The sequence below is a fragment of the Corvus hawaiiensis genome, chromosome 5 (genome assembly GCF_020740725.1).
Source record: "Corvus hawaiiensis isolate bCorHaw1 chromosome 5, bCorHaw1.pri.cur, whole genome shotgun sequence".
NCBI classification, from domain to species: domain Eukaryota; kingdom Metazoa; phylum Chordata; class Aves; order Passeriformes; family Corvidae; genus Corvus; species Corvus hawaiiensis.
Window position 1 is genome coordinate 23696991 of NC_063217.1, and position 18683 is coordinate 23715673.

An 18683-nucleotide genomic window follows, 5' to 3' on the forward strand; every position below is an offset into this window, starting at 1 on the left:
CTGTTGATCAGTAGAATATTTTCTTGGTGTGCTGCTTCTTAATGATTTTCCTTCTGCTCTGTTCCTTATGGTCTGGCTGCTCTGGTCTCTTCCCACAGCACGGTGTCTAGACCTTTGTTCCTTCCACTGCTCTTGCTTGATTTGGCCGAGTCTGCTGTGCTGAGCTGGAGAGCTTCTTTGCCTGCTGCTATTTTGGGGTCAAGTGCAGTTAAGCACTTGCTTACTTCCCATTAAAGTTAATGGAACTTCAGAAACACTTTTTTGCTGACTCAGGTCTTGATGAGCAACTGGTACAGTAAAGTGCAAACACGTTATGAGCTCTGGAAAACAGTTTCTCTACCTTCTGCAGGGAATGTTGGTCTCAGAAACTGGTTCCTCTCTGTTAAACTCTTTAGAGGTTCCATTGAAGACTACTCACTTGGGTTTGGAAAACCTCCTTTCCCTTTTGGATTTCATCAGTGGAGAATCTTCTGATACTATTGTTTCTCCCTTGTATCAGAGGAAGTTTGACTTGAGGCTCACAGAAGCCATAGGTTCAGAGCAACCCAAAGAGTCCCAAAGTGCTTGGACTGAAGAGCTTTTGCAATGGGACTTAATGTTGGCTGCTGGATTCAGACAGTGCTGCAAGAGCTGCAGTTCTTTGCAGAGGGCACTCATGCAGTGCTAATTTAGCAGATACCATTGCATTATTCTGTAATTATACTGACAATAACAATCATACCTTGAAGCTTCTAGGACAAAGACTTGCTGTACATGGGGCAGCATTCATTTGCTTCCTCCAGCACAAAGACTGAGGAAATAAACCCTATATATGTTCTCAGGCAGAGTGAAGAGGGGCAGAATGTATGGTCACCACCCCCCTGTCTGCAACAAAAGTCAGTCACTGACTGCTTTTCCAGGTATTTATTGAGAGCACAGGCTTTATGTTAGAATAAACCTTTGTTGCTGGATGTGCAGTCAAAACTGGCCCTCCACCCCACCCTTTCATTTCATAACAGGCCTGCGGCATTGGTGGACCTTGAAGGTAGATGTGCAGAGCTGCTGGGAGTAGCTGCGCTGTGGTTGCCCTTTTCCAGCTGCTCTGCAGTGCAGATGTGTAGTCTGAGGGCATTTTTTGACCACTTTGCACATTTCATCCAGGGTAAATAATCCATACAAGCCCTTATTGTCAGAATACACATTTAAGTACCTTTAAGCTTTCATTTAATCTTAATTATGTCTCTGAAACAATAAACCATACACCTGTCAGGAAGTTAATATTGAGAAGTCTTTAATTCTGACAAGGCGATGAAGTCTAACAATAATGAATTTCCCTTCTGGAATGGATACCTTGCTGTATATTGGATCATAAGGGCAGAGTTTGTGGTGTTTCTGGCTTGCTGTCTTCGCTGGACTTCTGATAGGAGAATACTGAGGGACTTTGCCTGGACTTTACATTGCACCTGTCCTTATTTGCATGCAAAACCCAGTTGCTTCATTCGTCTTTCTGAAGTGCGGGGTGTGAGCAAAATCTTATCAAAAGCTGTGTCCTGTTTGGACAAGTTGGACTGACTTGGCAGAGATCCACAGGGTGGAGTGAATGGGAGGAGGCAAGAAAGTAAAACTGGGTGGCTTGTTAGCAGAAAAAAAGAGGGAGAGCAAAAAAAAGAGAGGGTGGAATGTTTGCTTACTGGATTGTAGTTAATTGTTTAGTTTCAGATTACATTCATTTTAAATTCTTTTACCTCACATGAGAAAACCCTTTAATGCAAAATAGTTTACCTAATACAGTGAAAGGCAAAGGTTCTTATTTTTTAATACATTTAACGTTAATATATTGTTGTCACCTCATCGGGTTTTCCAGGGCACCTCAAGAATGAGAGATGGTATTTTGATTTTCCAGAAATTATTTGTAAGTACTAAACAATTTGCAGGCCTTCAAACAAGTACATTCTGAAATCACTCTGTAAAGTAGAACCCAACTGTTTTTTCATTCCTCTGTAATAGAAACAGGCAAGACTGTTTACCTTCCCTATTGCCCCCTTCTCAAATGTTTAGGAGAGAAAGACTGAAAAGTTTTGAGTTAGTAGGCATGATTTTACAAATATACTGGGAAAAACTATCTGCTTTTTAATGGAAGTACCATGCTTTATTCGTGTGTGAGTGTACATGCACATATTTGCTCATGAGTGTGGTCCAGGCTATCAATTTGGAGCATCATTTTTAAATACAAAGAGCAGGTTTTTGTGAGTTTATTTGCAGCCTCAGAAAAACATCCTTTTGAGCTAAATTTTAAATGCCAGATCCAAAGCTGACTTACACTGACTTTGTAGCAATCCTACAGAACCAAGTGTTACATCTTAATTAATTTTCCTTTCTTGAAAATTGGTTTCCAGTCACTATCAAAACGGGAAAAGAAACCTTCTGCTTAAGAGTAAGGTGATGAAGATTGATTGATTCCTATACTCTGATGAAGCATAGTAACTTACATAAAAGTAAAGTTTTCCTTTGCTGTTCTTAGATGACTGCACTTGGGAAAGATTGAGAATTACTTTTCACTTCTGTTCAGAGTAGTACACTTCCTGTTGTCTCTGTCAGCTTAATTCCTGTACAGTAATTTAGAGCTATCTCAGGAAACACGGAAATATGTAGCGTGACATGTGAAATGTGTATCAAGTGTCTTTTCACACACTTTCTTGGAGTAAAAGGTGAGAAGGAGTGACTCTTAAACTGAAGAAAATACAGTTTAAAAAAATTAAAGAAAGGATGAGCATCATTGCAGTTACTTAGAACAAACTTTTCTCCTTCCCTTCCCTTCCCTTCCCTTCCCTTCCCTTCCCTTCCCTTCCCTTCCCTTCCCTTCCCTTCCCTTCCCTTCCCTTCCCTTCCCTTCCCTTCCCTTCCCTTCCCTTCCCTTCCCTTCCCTTCCCTTCCCTTCCCTTCCCTTCCCTTCCCTTCCCTTCCCTTCCCTTCCCTTCCCTTCCCTTCTCTTTTTTCTCTGTTTCTCCCCTTCCTCTTCTTTTTTCCCTATCTTTTCTCCTTTCTTCCTTCCTTTATTCCTTCACTAAAGTACACATTGTTGTGTCACTTTATCTATGCACATACAAACTAAAAATCAAAAGTTTCTGGAAACCTGAAAGGAATTAGTTCCAAATTCTTACGTAGGAGCTCTGAGTGGCTACATTTTACTGTAAACATTTTTCATGTCTAAAAGTACAACTTTTCTGTTTTCACAATGTGGATGAATGTGTGAGAATATGAATGATGCATAGATATGTGGATGTATTTCTGGGAAGTCAGTATTCTGAAATGTTAGTTCTAGCTATGTGAAATGTTGAAAACCTGAAAAAGATAACTTAGATAATGGTTATGTAAAAGATAACCATCCAAAGAAAGTAGTATAATTAATAACCTTCTCACAAACATACTTAAGGTATTTACGGAATTACCACAACTTTTAGCAAATAGTGCCATCTTACACGACTGCTCCCAAATGAAAACTACATACTATGTTTAAACTGGAAATTACATTAAGCTGCGTTATTTGTTTCACTTTAGTTTTGTGATTTGTTTTTGTCAGGCCTTCACCTTTTGTAAGATGAATTATGAAGATACTATAATTTACTTCTGCTGCTTGCTTGTTTCCATTATTCAAAATGCACACTGTTGTAATAGATTTCCAAAAGTCTTTAAACTTTGTTTTTGTACCTGAATAACTAATGGTTGGCTTGTAACTCATGCCATCTTTCTCTGGAAGCTCTTAACAAATTTTGATCTATAAACACATGTTAACTGCAAGATTGCTCATTAGTGCAGGCTTATTAGAACTGTTTTAATTTGAGCAGGTGCATCTTAAAATGTTCATTTACATTTCTGGGAGAATTCGCCGGCCACAGCTACGAACCTGTTGGTGAGCCTCCAGCCTGTCCTGTGGGGTGAATTGCAGATGGTGGAGTCTGGCTGTATTCGCTTCTTTCCAGTGCCATCTACTGGCCAAATTGAATTTGTGTCATTTACTTTTGTCCTCGCATCTTAAAAGAGGTCGTACCACTTCCAGGCAGGGCTGTGAAATTTACGGTGTCCGGTCAGAACTTGCCCCTTTGACATCAGTCATATAATGTATAACCTCGAGTGATTTGTGAACAGCTTGGCACCATCTAAATGTCATTGCGAACAACTTCCCTTTGCTTCCCTGTAGTTTCTCTGTGTACCCTTATGGCTTTACCCAGAAGAGGTATGGCAAATGTGTAGTATGATAGTTATGACATGCTTTACACTAAATACTTTTATTTCAAGCTTTTAGAGATAGGACAAGTAAGGTTTAACACTGAAAAAAAAAAAAAAGCCCTGAAGCTGCACAGAATGCAAACGGATTTTTTAAAGTGCTTTTATTTTGCACAGTTAGCACAAATAGTTGTTGAATTCTCAGTAAATCTATTATGTCATAATTACTGATGCATTTTTTCTGTTAAGTCATTGCAGCATGTTGAATGTAGTCCAAGTTAGTCTTGAATTTAAATCTTTTTTTTTTGCATTGATATCAGTGTCACTGTATGTGATATCTATTGAGTGTTTCTGTTAGTATTCTTAGGAAAGAGAGATCCTCTCCAGAATCAGTTCACTTGTATAAACAAGATTATTCTGAGGTTTTAATGCTGATGAGAAATGCCTGGTCTAAACTGTGATGTGTTAAAGCACTTGACAGCTAATGAAAGTGAAAATTCTGTGGTCTTAGTGTCCTGACATGCACAACAAAAATTCAAATTAGCTTGCATTAAAGTGAGCAGATGCCCCTTTGTTTGAATAGCAATTTAGAAGGAAAAAAATTGCGATAAATTCAGTCGAAGATTAAAAAATCTATGTTAGAGATGGATAAATATTCGCATTAATCTGACAAAATAGTAAGTTCTCTACAATTCAGAAAATTGATATGGGTGTTTCCTGTGGCTTTCTCACACCTTGTCTTTCCCCAGCAGGACAGAACATCAGAGGTATCAGAACAGGTGAATAAAAAAGATGCTAATGTTTGACCCAGTCCCTATCAAGCAAGAAGCCATGGAGCCTGTTTCAGTGGTAAGACTTTTAAAATACATTGGCCCTAAAGATGACTCTTTAGTTTTTCCACCTTTAAATTCATAATGAGATGTAATTAAGCTGTGGACTAGCTTAGGAAAGCATGTGAAGCTATATTTTGTTCTTAGTGCAATCAGATTCACATTCTAGGAAAACTTTCTGTACTTTATTAATTTATTGCCTTAAATGACCTGACCCGTTGCTTATCAGAGGAGAGAGCATCTGAGTATTCCTGAGCCACTGCTTTGTAAATACCATCTCTGTAGCTCATGCTGCTGATGGAGGTGGGTTGAAATTAAGTTGCCATGCTTCATGGTGAAGTGTCCGTAGCCTGTGGTTTATGTTACACCCTTGAACTAGGTGGACAACTTCTTGCTGTGCCTTTTTCTCTTTTTCTCTTGGTTGTGGTAACAGGTGCCCATGCTCTAAACAGCAGAAAATTAATCCTGCAAAAACCCAACCCACCAATGGCTTTTTGCTGGGTAAACTGGTTGCACTACTTTACCATGTGAACAGATGAGAACTAGGGCAGTGGAGAAGGAATGTGGGGAAAAAGGGGGAAGAGGAGACACTTCTTTAAAATTGGCTTAGTTTTCCATGAACTTAGAGTATAGGGTCATCTCAGAGAAGAGTCTGCTAAGCCACAGCAGCAGGAACATGTAGGTGGGAGCAGTACAATGACAGTTGTGATGATACAGGCTGCTGCTGAAAGGAAAGGTTTTGACTTTGCTCTCTCCTTGCCAGCTTTGTGTCTCTTTTGTGTGACTGAAGAACTGTGTGGTCCTAGAATGATTTGGAACCTTTGGATCAGCTCACTGAATGGTCAGAATTGCTAACCCACCAAAAATACTAATTTTTTTGTTAGATCATGAAGCTGATCTGACTCATACTGGGCAGCTGCTCAATATTAGAGCAAGCGGAGGGGGAGGATGAGAGAATAGGACCTCCACTTTCAGCAGTAGCCTGCAATAACAGATGAAGTGTAATATGAAACCACACCCCTAGAAAGGCTGATCCATTAAAAGGGTGAAGTCAGTGTACATAACTCAAGAGTATATTAAACTTGTGCTCTGAATGGCATCTTTCAATGGAAAGTTTGCTTCCTGTTTTATTTAAAATAAAGAGTAATTTTCATAAATTTAAATGCATCTGTAAGCAGTCGGATTTCTTCAGTGCTATTAGTAACACTTCCGGGAGCTAAGTTTATATGCATTTTAAAATTACAGTTTGACTTTCCTGGGGTTTATTTGCTGGAGAGTAATGATAGAAAACTAACTGTCACTGAAGGTACGAGTGTGATTAATTCCAATATTTGGGTCAAAAAGGAACCTTTGTGTTGGCCAGCCTGTCTGTCACTTTAATCATGGTTATTGTGTAACCATATTAAGATTAGTGGTGATTATCTGCTGTAATCTAAGATTATCTAATGGTGTCCATTGAAAGCAGAAAATAGGCTGGTTTTACAAAAGAAGTGTCACTACTGTCTTTTGGGCCGCCTTTTGTGCACGTCTGCCTTCATCTCCCAAAGAAGGTTCTGCAATGGTTTGGGGTTCTGCACAAGACACACAAATGCCCCAAACAGTTGTGTGCTTCTGCCAGATGGGCAGAGTCAGTCCCTCCACCAGGAGAGGAGCAAGCAGTCTTTCCCAGACCAGCAGATGAAGGAAAAACTGCAGTGGGAAGAACAAGGGAGCATTTCTGAGGCAAGTGCATTTCAAGACTGGGGTTCCAAATATTGGTTATTCTGTACCATATCCTTCTCCTAGTGATGTGGTGCCTTCCATGGGTTGGACCTCTGGAGTCTTCTCGTAAGTCAAGTGTAGTCACTCTGACCAGCTGTTAAAGACTACTTGGAGCATTTTACCACCTCTGTATGTTTTTCTTTTCACCACTGTATAAGGGAAAAAAAAAGCAGAAAAGAAAAAGCAGAAAGTCCAGAGGAAAGTATGGTTTCTGAGTGAGGTTTCCCTCATTGGAGACTACTTTGTTTTCCCTCAGGCTGAGGAGCACATGTTTCAGCTTCTGTACACACGTAGGCTGCTTAGACCCAAGCCCTCGAGCTCTCCGCTCTTCTTGGTCTTGTGGCTTCCTTGGAGCCCTGATTCCACAACCAAAACTGCTCTGGAGACACCTCTAAGGGGAGATATTGTGATATGAAGAGAACATAGGATAGGATAGCAGCCACTGAGTAAGTTAGTTTTCTTGACCGCCTTTTGAGGAGGTGGAATGGGAGAGAAAATGTTAGTGTGATGTTGTGAGGTGCTAAGCATAGCAGGCTGACAGAACCCAAAAATCCAAAATCTGGATTATTTGTATTGCATCTTTCATTCTGATAGTATCGTTAGAGGCCAAATTAAATTAAGCCCCTTAGGAATAACTCACTCTTCTATTTGAACATACACTGTAGGTGTAAAGTCTGTCTCTCTTTAAAACATCATGGTAGTTGGAGGGGGAGAAGGAAACTAGTAGTTTAGACACCACTGTGTTTCAGGGTGTGTGGCTGAAAGGATTAACTATACTTCTCAGGTGACTGAAGCTCGCACCCACACTATTTCATCACTCTACCAACAGCTCATGCCATTTATTGAAATGGATTATTGAACATATATTATGATAGTTCTTAATGAACACTGACAAAGTCATCTGAGTCCTACCTAAAAGAGTACCTATTTGCTGTGAGAACTTTTTAAACATTTGGACAAATACCAGTTAGCATTTGGTGAAACAAGTTGCTTTTTTGTTTGAATTGGAATAAAGAGTTTTTAATCTGTGTAGCAGAATAGTAGAGAGAAGACTTGGTCAGGCACAAGAAGTATGATGCTGATTATGTGGGTCATTATGATTAGATTTATTGATAATACAGTACCTAAGTATTGCCAATACAGCATATAATATAATCAGGTCTAAAGGGTTATAATGTATATTTATAAGCAGGTTCAGCTAGAAATGTTTACAGTCTTTGGCCTTGCAGAATGCACAACTACAAAGGAACAAAGCACCTGTGGAAGTACTTCAGGGTTTTAACTTTGTATGTGACTGAATCTTGGCATTTTTACTCACCCATCCAAAAGTGAGTGTTCCAGTGTTTGCTGTGGGCATACTCTGCTGGCCTCCCTCCTGGGAAGGGGGAATCTACTTGGAAGCTTCTCACAGTCTCAGGAGACCAGTTGTCCCAGTCTCCAGCAGCATTTCTACCCTTTTGCAGGCTGGTGTGCACCAAAATCAATCACAATGGTTAATTGCTCCCCCATCAAAGAATGCATAAACTATATGAGCATGCAGACAGTTATTCCTCCAGTTTCCACCTGGTATTCTTAGGATTAGGTTACACCGATGGATGCTTGTTCTTTAAAATAGACTTGTTGGCCAGAAGCATTCTCAGAGATGTAAATTGCACAGGCTTTTCCTTTTTAGCATTCTTGCAATGGAAGAAAAGTTCATAGGCAATGACATTGTGATCACCCCTGACAAGTCTGCAGCACTGTAAACGCACTGATGCTGAGTGGTGGAATGTTTACAGTTTGTTGAAGCTGGGTGAACTTTGTACTGTAAACCAATAACAGGAGTTTTAACAGAAGTACTTAATATTTCTTACCTGTTTTTTCAAGAGGCGGGCTAAATTTTAAATTCATACAGTTGTGTAGCTTTTAAGATGTTTGGTGTAGCAGAATTTGGCAGATTATTTCAGAGTGGTGCTTGATAATGTCTCCTTGTGAAAGCTGCAGTCTTTTTGGAGGTGATAGGAGTGCATGTGAAATGTTTGGGCTATCTATATGCTTGACAGATTGACAAGAGGAAAAGCATGGTGATTCTTCTTTGGGATTTTTTTGTTTTAATTGGATGAGCCACATGTTTTTTGTTTTAATTGGATGAGCCACATGGATATGACTCAAAATTAGTTCCTTTGATTTATTTTCTAGTTTCTTTTTAGCTTCACTACTCTGGGTTTTATTATGGACAAACAGCAAGGAAAGGGAAATTAATTGCTTGGTAAGGCCTGAAGAGGGAAAGTGATGATATCAAACATAGAAAGAGCTAGATGGGGACTGTGAGGGGATATATGTTGAAATACAATCTCGCATCATTATAATGATCTGCTGTTGTGACATACTGTTCTGCATAGGGATGTCTAGGAAAGCAGAAGTTAGAGGAAAGTGGGAATTTGTTGGGGTTTTTTCAGTCCAAGTTTTTTCAGTCCAAATCAGACCAAACTCATGCATATGCTGTTAATTCCCACAGAAGAAATTAAAGGAAAATGTATCACCTTAAATATTTTAGGCAAACAGAGCAACGATACCTAATTTTCCATTGTTCCACCAGAATACGTTGCATAAACTGTAGGACAGGTGAGAAAAGACTGCCCTTGTCAGCCGTGAACCACGCTCCTGCTTCCTGCACTTGGTGGCATTTAGAAAACTAAACAGAAGTAAAAGTTGGGCTTTTTTTTGTTTGTTTCTTTGCTGTAGTTAATGCTTCCTATTTACTGAGAGAGATTGTGAAGTCATCCTTACTCTCCCATCCCATATTCCCCAAGGGGTACTGTCTGTTTCCCTGGCAAAGGAAGGAAAATAGACACCAAATTTGAAAGCAGTGTTTCACATCAACCTAATGGCAATTGCTGTATCCCAGGGAGCTAGAAACTGAAACTCTGCTATGCTAAAAGATACAGGAAGCTTAACTGCAGTGCCAGGATAGATCTGAGTGTGACTTACTCCAAATGAACAGGGTTTCCACAAGACTTCATTTGTAGGGAAGCAAAACTGTTTTTCACCAGTGTCTGATTCACAGCAGATACTCTCCTTTTCATTGTCCTAGCATCCTTCTCAACTTTTTCATTCTTTTTTTTCCCCAAACACATCATAATTTGTCACACCACATTTTTCTATGGCAACTTCATCTGCAATTCAGATAGAGTAGCAGTTAAAACAGCAGAAGAAAGAAAAGTTTAGGAAAATTATTCAAAAACTGACAGAAAAAACAGCTGATATTAAGTCTGTGCTGGCTTAATTACAACAATGAAAACCTTCTATGGAAGATAATGTGAGGCATATGGGGTAAAATACCAAGTTCCTAAAATAATCACTTCTTAAAAACATCATTATTTTCTTCCTAATTCGTGGAAAGTATTATTTGCTTATCTAAATATATGTTACTTAATATTTCTACTTTAGAGTTTCTACTTTAGAGTTTAGTGTACAACATTTTAATAGTGGGGTATTTTTTTCAACACAGACACACACCTTTGAAGAGTTGAACGAGGATAACTTTATATAGAAAGGTTACAGGTAGAGATGCTTCATTCTTAAATAGATTAATTCCTAGAGATGTAAATTGCACAGGCTTTTTCCTTTTTAACATTCTTGCAGTGGAAGAAAAGTTCATAGGCAATGACATTGTGATCATCCCTGACAAGTCTGCAGCACTGTAAAATGCACTGATGCTTAGTGGTGGAATGTTTACAGCTTGTTGAAGCTGGGTGAACTTTGTACTGTAAACCAATAACAGGAGTTTTAACAGAGGTATTTAATGGTTCTTACCTGTTAAAATTTAGATTTTTGGGCTATGCCCATAATTTGATCAGATTTAATTGACACTAAATGCTGTTAAATACTAAGTTATATCAATATTTAGTGGTCTACTTCACTTAGAATGCTAATAATTTCATTGCTTGGCTCAGCCGTGCTGGCAAGTCTACAGACAGCACTTCTTGCAATAATGGCATTTCATAAAATTCTGATGAGCCAATTACCATCAAGATGAATGTTTCTGTAGATGGAATTAGTAAGAATAGTCATAAAGTAAATATATAGCTTTCAGAGATTTAAATGTTTGAAGATTAATCACCATTGTGTGTGCTGCTTTATTTGAATGTTCTATAAACCGAGTGACTCAGCATTGTTTTATCACAGTGCTATGAATGCGGGAGGAAAATGTAGTATTTTCTAAACTCAGTGTTTCAAACTGTAACTGAAAAGAAGAAAATTACATTTGTGTAATTTGCAAAAATACCTCCAATTAACATTGACATTTAAAATGAACTAAGTGTTCCCTCACAGGGAAGACAGAGGTAAGAAACCAGGAAGATTCTTCAGCCCAGGAAGAAAAATAATTGAAATGTTATGGAAATAATTTTATAAAAATACAGTAGTTTTATATTTCTGATCTGGTTTACTTTCTACCATTTTGAGCATTTTTCAAATCCCACTCATCAAAATATTTTGGTGCCAACGAATTAATTAGTTTCTTAATGTTAGTTTACTTACCTAAAATCCAAAGATACCACTTTATTTCAAAAGGTTGACAACAGGACTAAAAATTTGTGTGCTTTGCATTTTCTGTGTCTCTCTGCTGTGTTGGAACAGCACATCAGTCTCCACTGTGAGATAGCTGTTGGTAAACAACCTTAGTTTTCAACAGTTTTTAAATGCAGTATCGATCTGGATATTTGTTTAATGATACTGCACTCTGCAGTGAATGTTAATACTTTGTGGTTTACAAAAATCACCATATATATGTGTGTTACTTACATAATACATATATATATATGTAAAAATTGTTACTAAAATGTGGAGATCATCACATAGCTCAAGATTAGCTTTGGGGTTTATATTTTAATGGGAGCTGCTAGCTACCACTAACAGGAATATTCTTCCAACACACCAAAAGTTTATCCTTGTACTCATCTTCCAAAACTATAGACTGGCTAGTTAGCTGCTTTATATCTCAAAAAATTGTTTAGAAAGGTTTAGATTTTACCTTTTGCACTTTTGAGTTTCTCGCCCATTACTTACATAGTTTAGCTGTGTATTTTGTAATGATTGTACGGTTCAGATACTTAATTTCTTGCTTTAGTGATGATTGTTTTTCAATTACTTTAGCAGTTGATTGGGACCCATTACTTGCAGTTGTAAGCCCAGTTGAACTCCCCTCTTGCCAGAATTGATGATTCTCAGTATATAGTTACATGCTTGCCATAGCAGATGTATCTCCCGGGTCAGTTAAGAAATGTACTGCTTAATATGTGACAGCAATTTTAAAGGGAGGAAAGTAGTTGAATAAGCCTTGAAGATTTGTTTTCATAATCTGTTTTACATTGCTTCTGAAACAGTTAGTGAGTCAGAACTTGGATAACTTCCTTTGTGTGGAATCTGAGGCTTTATTTAACTCACTTTTAAGAAAGTACATTAAAGTGCTTTCTTGAAACTTTTTCATTTTGCCTCAGTTTTATTGGCCGCCTTTCTTTTTCAGCAGTAGCTGTGTGTATGGGTTGATTTATTATTTGATTTTCTGTATTTCTTTTCCACTCCTTCTGACAGTCATACCCATCCAATTACATGGACCAAATGAAGCCAAACAAATACGGCGTCATTTATTCTACACCAAGTATGTTGCACAATAAATTCTACTCAAACCCTGAAGGACTATCAAATGGAATCCAGATGGAGCCAGTAGACCTCACAGTAAATAAACGGAGTTCACCACCTTCAACTGGAAGTTCTCCTTCCCCACTAAAATTTCAGACTGTGCATAGGAGAAGTTCACCTGGATTGACTCTGTCCTCACCCAGCTCGCCTCTCAGTAAATTCACACCGTCACCCCCAGGAGTACCGCCTCTTTCTATGCCAATAACAATCCCACCTGTAATGGCCGCTGCTCTTTCACGCCATGGACTGAGAAGCCCTGGGATACTCCCAGTTATACAGCCTGTTGTGGTCCAGCCAGTTCCTTTCATGTATGCTCCCCATCTCCAGCAGCCCATCATGGTGTCCACAGTTCTTGCAGATGAGATGGAAACTCCAAGTAGCATGCAAGGTTGGTGGTGTCAGAATTTCTTTTTATGCTGTCTCATCCTGACAAAATAACACAATACCCAAGCACTTGGTTTCTGTGGGTTGTGTGCATTTTAGGAAATGGAACATAATTCCTGTTCTTCTGAAATAAACAGGCATAGAATTTGTTGTGTAAATATTTTACCAGACTTCCAAGGTCATAGGGTCACAGAATCAATTCGGTTGAAAAGGCCTCTGAGATCATTTAGTCCAGCCTGTGACCGAGCACCACCCTGTCAGCCAGACCATGGCACTGAGTGCCCCATCCAGTCTTTCTTGAGCACCTCCAGGGATGGTGGCTCCATCACCTCCTTGGGAAGCCCATTCCAATGTCTACAATGTCCAAACTAAACCTCCCCTGGTGCACCTTAAAGCCATTTCCTCTTATCTTCTCTCTAGTTGTCTGTGAGAAGAGACTGACCCCTACCTGGCTACAGCCTCCTTTCAGGCAATTGTAGAGAGTGATACGGTCTCCTCTAAGCCTCCTTTTCTCCAGGCTAAACAACCCCAGCTCCCTCAGCTGCTCCACACAAGACTTGTGCTCCAGACCCTTAACCAGCTTCATTGCTCTTTTGTATCTACATAAACTATTTATTTACCGAGATTTGGACTGATAAAAACATCAGACTGATGAAAATTAATAGAAATGTTTTGAATCACAGTTCATCAGGAGATAACTAAAACTGAAAGATTTTTTATTTGGTATAAATTGTCACGGTGAATATAGAACTGATGAGTTTCTCTTTTTAACTAGAGATTTTTATGTATATTTTTTATTTCCATAACTCTTCATATTTTTTATGTGTTGTCTTACCTCTCCTACCCTCTCCTGTACAGTGCCTGTCATTGAGTCTTATGAGAAGCCCACAGTGAAGAAAACAATCAAAGTAGAGCCAGGAAGTGAACCATCGAAGACTGACTTCTATCCTGAACAAATGTCCCCTCCAATAATCACCTCATTGTCTCCTCAGCAAGTAATGTTGCAAGAGTAAGTAGCTAACTTAACAAGATCAGCAGAAGACAGGAAAGCAGTTCACTACAGCAGTTACCAGTTTTGAGGACTGGGAAGGATTGTTGCTATGCTTTAGAACATGTGATAAAATACAGGAAAATGTTCATCCCTCCCACCACTGCCACTGTGAAATGTGATCTCAGCTTTCCTTTCACCCTTCTTCAGCAATACAGGACTTGATCTATATTTATACATTGCAATAGATCTGCCATTTATATAATGCATTTCTAAAGTGTTGATAGGTCCCAATTCTAAAATTTACTGAAAGTAGGACTCCCAGTAAGCCAGTGATAACTTACTTACGTAAAACCAGCAGCAAAATTCAAAGAAACTTAAAAGAAGTTCATACTGATCTCTCTATTCATGTTACTTGAAATATCTTTCTTCAAAATGAGTGTTGTGACTTTCTCTTCTTGGAGGACCTTTTTTTTTCATAAATTTTGCCTGTTTGGTGGGAAGAACCTCTTCAGGTTTACAAGTTCTGTGTATATCCAGTGAAACTGCATTTTTACCTGAGGCCACTGTTTCTGTGGGTGATTTTTTGGCAGCTGAAGTAGTTTCTGAAGCTTCCTTTCCTCACAGCCACTTGTTTCCATCCCAGTATTAACTCATTGTGCTGGTATAGCTGTTACTGGGGTCACTGCATGAACTGGATCACAGATCTAATGGGTTTAAAACAGTGTTGTTTGCAGAAGGCAGGACAAGGGCTAGAAGAAGAAATTTGGTCTGGGGCATAAACCTTTTAATTGAAAACATTAAAAAAAATTCTCAAGAAAGTACCTGAGAAGCCATGACCACCCTTCCACTTCCTGTTTGCCTAGGGAAAATCCTGTCAACTTACTAAATGACCCGGAGCCTGGCTCATCTTTCAGCGGCTCTGGGTAGGCATGCAGGCTGCCAGCATGGCTGTAGCAGGAGCTGAAGTTGGGAGCTGAGCAGGGCTCACAGCACAGAACCTCAGAATCCATTTCTGCACTTTCCTCCTGCTCACTGTCACCCTTGAGGTGGTTGTGTTTGACCTCACCTCATAGAGCAGGGAAAGAGGGCTTCAAACCAGACTCTCAAAACCCAGTGTGAGTATGGTTCAGAAAGAGAAAGAAGAGCATAGGATGGGTGGTCTCCTGTATTTCCTCCAGAAAGCTGCCTTCCTCCTGCTCATGGCCATTGAGTTCGAAGGCACACCACAGCTCCCGGGCTGACTACATTCCACAACAGCCTTCTTGTGGGCACCCCTCCTTGTCTTCAAACAGCTCAGATGCAGCTTCTAGACTGCAGGCTCTTTGCACTTAGTTGCCAGTTAGCTTTTATAAAATACATGCTGTTTATTTTAAATAAGCTTACACGTTTTATTGTAATAAACATAGTAAACATGTGTGTTTACTAGTTGGTAACTCACCTTCCATAATGGACATGCCACACAAGGGAGTCAGGTCTTTATGTAGCTGGAGCTAACTACTGCTAGGTCAGGACTATCAAATGGTTCCGTTTATTTTTTGTCTTTGTTAAGTCTCTTTAACAAGAGCAAACCAGTAAGTGCTGTTCCTGGCTGGTACCACACCCTTCCTCCAGGGCTGAGACTTCTGCAGACTTGTCACCTGCATTAGTGATTTGCATTATTTATTTCCCAGTGGGTTTAGTTTACCCAGGAAACCCATGCACTGAGCAAAGAATATAAAATTTGGTATAATGTGTAGATAGCTTTGTTACAGAAAACATTTGTATAGTCCATGTTTCCAAAGCATCTCCTCTGCTTGCCCATGCAGAGTGTTGTGTTCATGGAGACTCCGTTCTCTTATCATAACAGCTTAAATTGCTTTGTAGCTGTCCTGTGGAGCTCTAGTTCTTGTTCCTAGAGCCAGCCCTTTCAAGTTCTGCTGTATCCAAAACAAGAAGTTTATAAATTGTATTTCTTATCATTAAAAAAAATACGTAGACAACTCACACAAGTTAAAAGATGAGATACTTAAACCTTTATTTAAAAAAAATGATGTTTTCTCACAGCTTTATGAACTATAGTTGGGCAATGATGTTTTTATCATTTTTCTTTGGTTCCAAGTGCCCAGAGTGTACTATGCAGACACACAAGCTGAAAGGGGCATATTAAAGGGGCACAGGAAACCTTTAGTCTCACTGAAGTGACTTACTTAAGACTTTCAAGTGACTTATTTTGCTTTAGTGTTAGCTTTTGGCTGTATATATATATCTATATATATATAAATAATGTTGGTGGCATTTCTGTAGGGATGGCTGGACTTTCTAGTATGTCTGATAATCAATGTAACTGTGCAGTTACTTTTAAAGTCAAACTTGAGGTAATAACCTGGCAAAATGTAAGGAGCCTCATTAACGTATTTTCGTGCAAGTTTCAAAGTCTAATTCATGCTGCCAACATAGTGTGGTCTGTGGTAAAGAAGAAAAAGCTGTTGAAGTTTTAACATTTTTGGAAAATACTCTTACCTATTGAAGAGTAGCACTTAAATTGGTAGACTTACATGAGCTTACATGTGGTTGTAGAAGAGGGAATGAAAGAATTAGGGCTGTGCTTTTATTATTGGCAATTACTTAATATTTACCTCTGAATTTGACACCACCCTAACTATTTTTTTAAACTGCCACACCCTAACTGATAATTGATAACATTCTGTTGTATTGCCAGCCACCTCTTCCCTAAGGGCAAGAAGAGACATTCTCAGTGCTTTTTCCAGACACTTGTAGATTGAAAATATAAATCACAAATGGTGTATGGCCAATACCCTTTTTCTCCCTCTTCCCAGATGCTACCATGTCCAGGACTAGCCTCCACACATAATGATTTAAACCATGTTTGTTCACTGTCCTAAGCCAGAGCTTCTCCAAAAAGACTGGTATGCAACTGCATTAAAATTGAGCATTGCTTTAGAGAGCCATTTCTTTGGAAGCTAGAAGCCTGCCTTCTTAATTAAGAGTGTGTCCATCTCTGTCTAAGATCACCATCTGGGGTGTCCTGCCATTATAATATTTTTAGCTAGATTAGATGTGTACTTGAAGAGTACATCATTCAACAGTCACAGAACCACCCAAGAAAGAGAATTTGGCTCCCAATTTCAAGCTTGTAATTCTTAATAAAAGAATCAATAACAGAATTCAACTTTACCCACATTGGTAATCCCCATCCTGCTGCTGTGGAGTCATAGAAAAATCTCTTCTTCTTAAACCATGCACAGGATTTTCTGTCTTTAGAATATGGCCTCTATTTTGCTGAGAGAAGTAGGTATTCAATGTTTCTGAAAATCAGGCCCTAAAGGAACTTGGGAGTAACTAACTAATAGAACCCAGTGTTACAAAACATAAGGTGATTGGTAAAAACATGTGAAATACATTAACTTACAAAAGACGGGAGTTCTAGAAAGCTCCTTTTTGTTGCATGGAGGAGCTGGTTTTGCCACAAGGAATGCTAATATCTGAACATTATACTCTACACACACCTTTTTGACAAACATACCTTTTCTAACATTGATGTGGAAGAAAGAATCAAGGTTGTCCCCAGTTCTGCAGTAAGGGTGTCATTCAACAGTCAAGGACACTTCTTAAGAAGCTTGTATATTTTTGCGTGCATGAGCATTATTATGGGGTTTTTTTCTTGCAGAAGTCCATACGTAGTTCATATATGTCTTACCTGCACTGTACCTGTGGGCTTCTAGAGTGAAAAATTATGTTTATGAAGGTGGAGGGACAACTTCAGACATCCTGTGGGTGTGCCACACAGGCTAAGCTCTACTTTTAGGAATTGACGTCAGTGGTACAGGGAGGCCGCACCCTCCTGCCAGCACCAAACAGGAAATTCTTAATTACATTCTAAAGGAGTGGCTGGGACAATAAAGACTGAGTTCTGCTTTGAAACCCTGAAGACAACAATTTCTTTAATAATATGGAATAGCTGTTTCCAATTACAAGCAAATTAGTTATATTTGAAGGAAAAAATATAGTGAACAAATACAAGAAAAGTTCGCTCAGGGTTTAAGAAATCTGGGTTTGACTGAAAAACAAGAAGTTGAAGGGGGTTTTTCCTCTGTAAGTTTTAAAAAAAAGCTAGGAAGTAGTAAAAATGGCTACATCATGCCACAAAGTGAGTAAACATTTAAAAATATTACTGCTAAAATACACAAAATTTGCTAAACCCTGTTGAATTTTTCGACATGCATGTAATGTTGTTCTTTCTGCCAAGAGACAGAGTGGTAGTGAATAAAAGGCTCTGTTATGAATCATATTAGCTGAGGTTTGCTGGGCTAAATCTTCTTCATTTTTAACATTAATCTGACTTTGCAGGAATCACCCTTCAGTTATAGTTCAGCCAGGAAAGAGACCTTTACCTGTGGAATCTCCAGACACACAAAGAAAACGCAGAATACATCGATGTGATTATGAAGGCTGCAACAAAGTCTACACTAAAAGCTCCCACCTGAAAGCTCACCGAAGAACTCATACAGGTTTGAGCATAGCTATGCTTCTCTTTCATCAAGTCTATGGTAAAATAGTAGGCTAAGCTTGTAATTTCTGCTAATGGCCAGGTGACCACAGGTGTAAATAACAAAATGACTGAAGGTAGATCTGGCGTTGTTGTGGAAATAATTATAGGCTGAGCAAAAGACAGAGGACATCGTAGGAAAAACCTACAACAAGAGACTGTAAGCCAGAATAGGTTCACAGTGCTGGCGTGTTTTACATTCACTGGCTCTTCACTCATTTTGTGTCCAGTTGCTTGCAGTTTACTCAATCCACACACCCTGTAAACACCAAATCAGTTTAAATTG

The 18683-nt window shown here is 39.0% G+C and overlaps 1 protein-coding gene across 7 annotated transcripts in view; it reads left to right on the plus strand.

The window, feature by feature from the left end:
• KLF3 (Kruppel like factor 3) overlaps positions 1 to 18683 on the plus strand; it is a 30034-nt gene that overhangs the window by 6512 nt on the left and 4839 nt on the right. For 3 of the 7 annotated variants that reach the window (XM_048304446.1, XM_048304447.1, XM_048304448.1), the window contains 4 exons: positions 4956 to 5052; positions 12369 to 12864; positions 13719 to 13869; positions 18199 to 18359. In XM_048304446.1, coding sequence (XP_048160403.1) covers positions 4996 to 5052; positions 12369 to 12864; positions 13719 to 13869; positions 18199 to 18359 — 865 coding nt within the window. In that variant the 5' untranslated portion in view covers positions 4956 to 4995. Of the gene's footprint in view, positions 1 to 878; positions 900 to 2985; positions 5053 to 12368; positions 12865 to 13718; positions 13870 to 18198; positions 18360 to 18683 lie in introns of those variants that run through there. The other 4 variants (XM_048304449.1, XM_048304451.1, XM_048304452.1 and 1 more) reach the window with 3 other exon arrangements.